Here is a 1,896-nt window from a genome sequence, read left to right as displayed (position 1 = left end):
GTTTCAGATTCAAAAAATTTACAAATGTTCATTTTGCTATTATTGCCAGTATTATTTTACACCATAAATGGATTTCGAACACAAAGTGCTGGTGTACGGGGAACTTTGATGTGCGGGGATTTACCTTTAGTAAATACAAAAGTGAAATTATGGGATGAAGATGGTTAGTTCATTGTTGAAAATATTAAAAATGAATATCATCTCAAAACCATTTGAATGAATGTTTAAGCCAGAAGTTTTTTAATCATTGAATATGAATTACTAAATTATGCAAATTATAGATAATAGATTATCAATTTCAATTATTCATTTGCAAATTTAAAAGTAACATTAAAAGATGAAAGAGAAGTTGCTTTTGTATTTTTCATCAATTAATCTTCAGGAGCGGATATAGATGATTTGTTACAAGAAGGGACAACAAATGCCCAGGGATATTTTGAACTAAGTGGTAGTACCAGTGAAATTACCACTATCGATCCCGTTCTTAAAATATATCATGATTGCGATGATGGAATAATGGAAGGCTAAATGAGTTTAAAAAAAACAAATCTTTCTGATCGTAGAATCTTTCATTTTGTTCCAAGAAGTCTTTGTTAATATAAATAATATTTCCAACTGATAACTAATCTTCCTTTAATACTAAGAGTTTGATGATAAGTGATAAAATCACATTTTAGTTTTGTAATACTAAGTTTGATTTTAATTTTAGTTGTACTAAGATAATATTAAATATTTTTAATTAATAATAATAAGGGATGATAAAATAATGATAAGTTATCATTTCAGCCTTGCCAACGAAAAGTAGCATTCGAGATACCATCTTCATATGTGAACAATGGTGAACGAGTGTTAAAATTTTTCGATATTGGTACTATCAATATGCAAATTATTTTCGAGAAAGAATCTCGAGATTGTATAAATCGTTGATAATTAATGATAAATTCATTCGTCTTTTGTTCTAAAATTACTTTAGTTGTTATTTAAAAGGTATTTTATTTCAAAATAAAAGGAAATAATTTACATTCATAAAGTACTACTGCTTTACTTTTATTGGTGAATTATAGCAATAAGCGGAAAATGTATCACATAAGACCCGAACACAACGATTCCCAAAAATTGCAATTGTTAATTTTACTAATTAATGGAGTGTATCCTCTCCAACTTCCATTATTTTCTACCTCATCGTATATATTATGAGGAAAAAAAATCAATCCAAAATAATGAAAGTTAGCATTTTAATCGTAATTATGCAAATTTTATGAAATCAAATTATTACTAAAGACTAAATAGATATTTGGCAATTTGGCAATTTTAGCACTTCAATGAATTCAGCGTATTTCCTAATAGGAAATGCTAAAACATCATATTTTCATTTAAGTATTTTCATCAATTACAAATGAGTTTTGAATTGTCCAACGGAATGATTTGATCATTTTCTATATTATTTCCATTTGAAAGATTCAAAGGATATGACCAAATGAAATAAGAATAGCGATAATAGAATCAAATGAGTGGGAGCAGTTGGATACAACGTTGAAAAAAGTCTAGACATGATACAGATTTCAAATTTCAATTAAATGATACAAGAATAGTGGACATGATGACAGGATATCCAATAAAATGAAAGACATGGGAGCAATAATAATATGGTAATTGTATTATTGATAATAATAGTAATAATAATAATAATAATAGTAATAATAATAATAATAATAATAATAATAATAATAATAATAATAATAATAATAATAATAATAATAATAATAATAATAATAATAATAATAATAATAATAATAATAATAATAATAATAATAATAATAATAATAATAATAATAATAATAATAATAATAATAATAATAATAATAATAATAATAATAATAATAATATAATAATAAT

At 23.9% G+C, this 1,896-nt stretch overlaps 1 protein-coding gene across 1 annotated transcript; it reads left to right on the top strand.

The window, feature by feature from the left end:
• Positions 1-1,012, top strand: LOAG_05433 (hypothetical protein). The gene is made up of 3 exons (XM_020446850.1): positions 1-163; positions 383-559; positions 787-1,012. The coding sequence occupies exons 1-2, from the start codon at positions 25-27 to the stop codon at positions 526-528; spliced, it is 285 nt and encodes a 94-aa protein (XP_020302854.1). The 5' UTR covers positions 1-24; the 3' UTR covers positions 529-559; positions 787-1,012.
• Positions 1,013-1,896: the final 884 nt, after the last annotated feature.

The sequence above is a fragment of the Loa loa genome (assembly GCF_000183805.2).
Source record: "Loa loa unplaced genomic scaffold supercont3.87, whole genome shotgun sequence".
In the NCBI taxonomy this organism is placed as follows: domain Eukaryota; kingdom Metazoa; phylum Nematoda; class Chromadorea; order Rhabditida; family Onchocercidae; genus Loa; species Loa loa.
This window is presented reverse-complemented; position numbering and strand designations above follow the sequence as displayed.

Excerpts from the sequence above, each read along its gene's own strand:
- LOAG_05433 (XM_020446850.1), top strand. The coding sequence starts at position 25 with ATGTTCATTTTGCTATTATTGCCAGTATTATTTTACACCATAAATGGA. Across the intron at positions 164-382 it reads GAAATTATGGGATGAAGATG|GAGCGGATATAGATGATTTG; the intron begins GTTAGTTCATTG and ends ATTAATCTTCAG.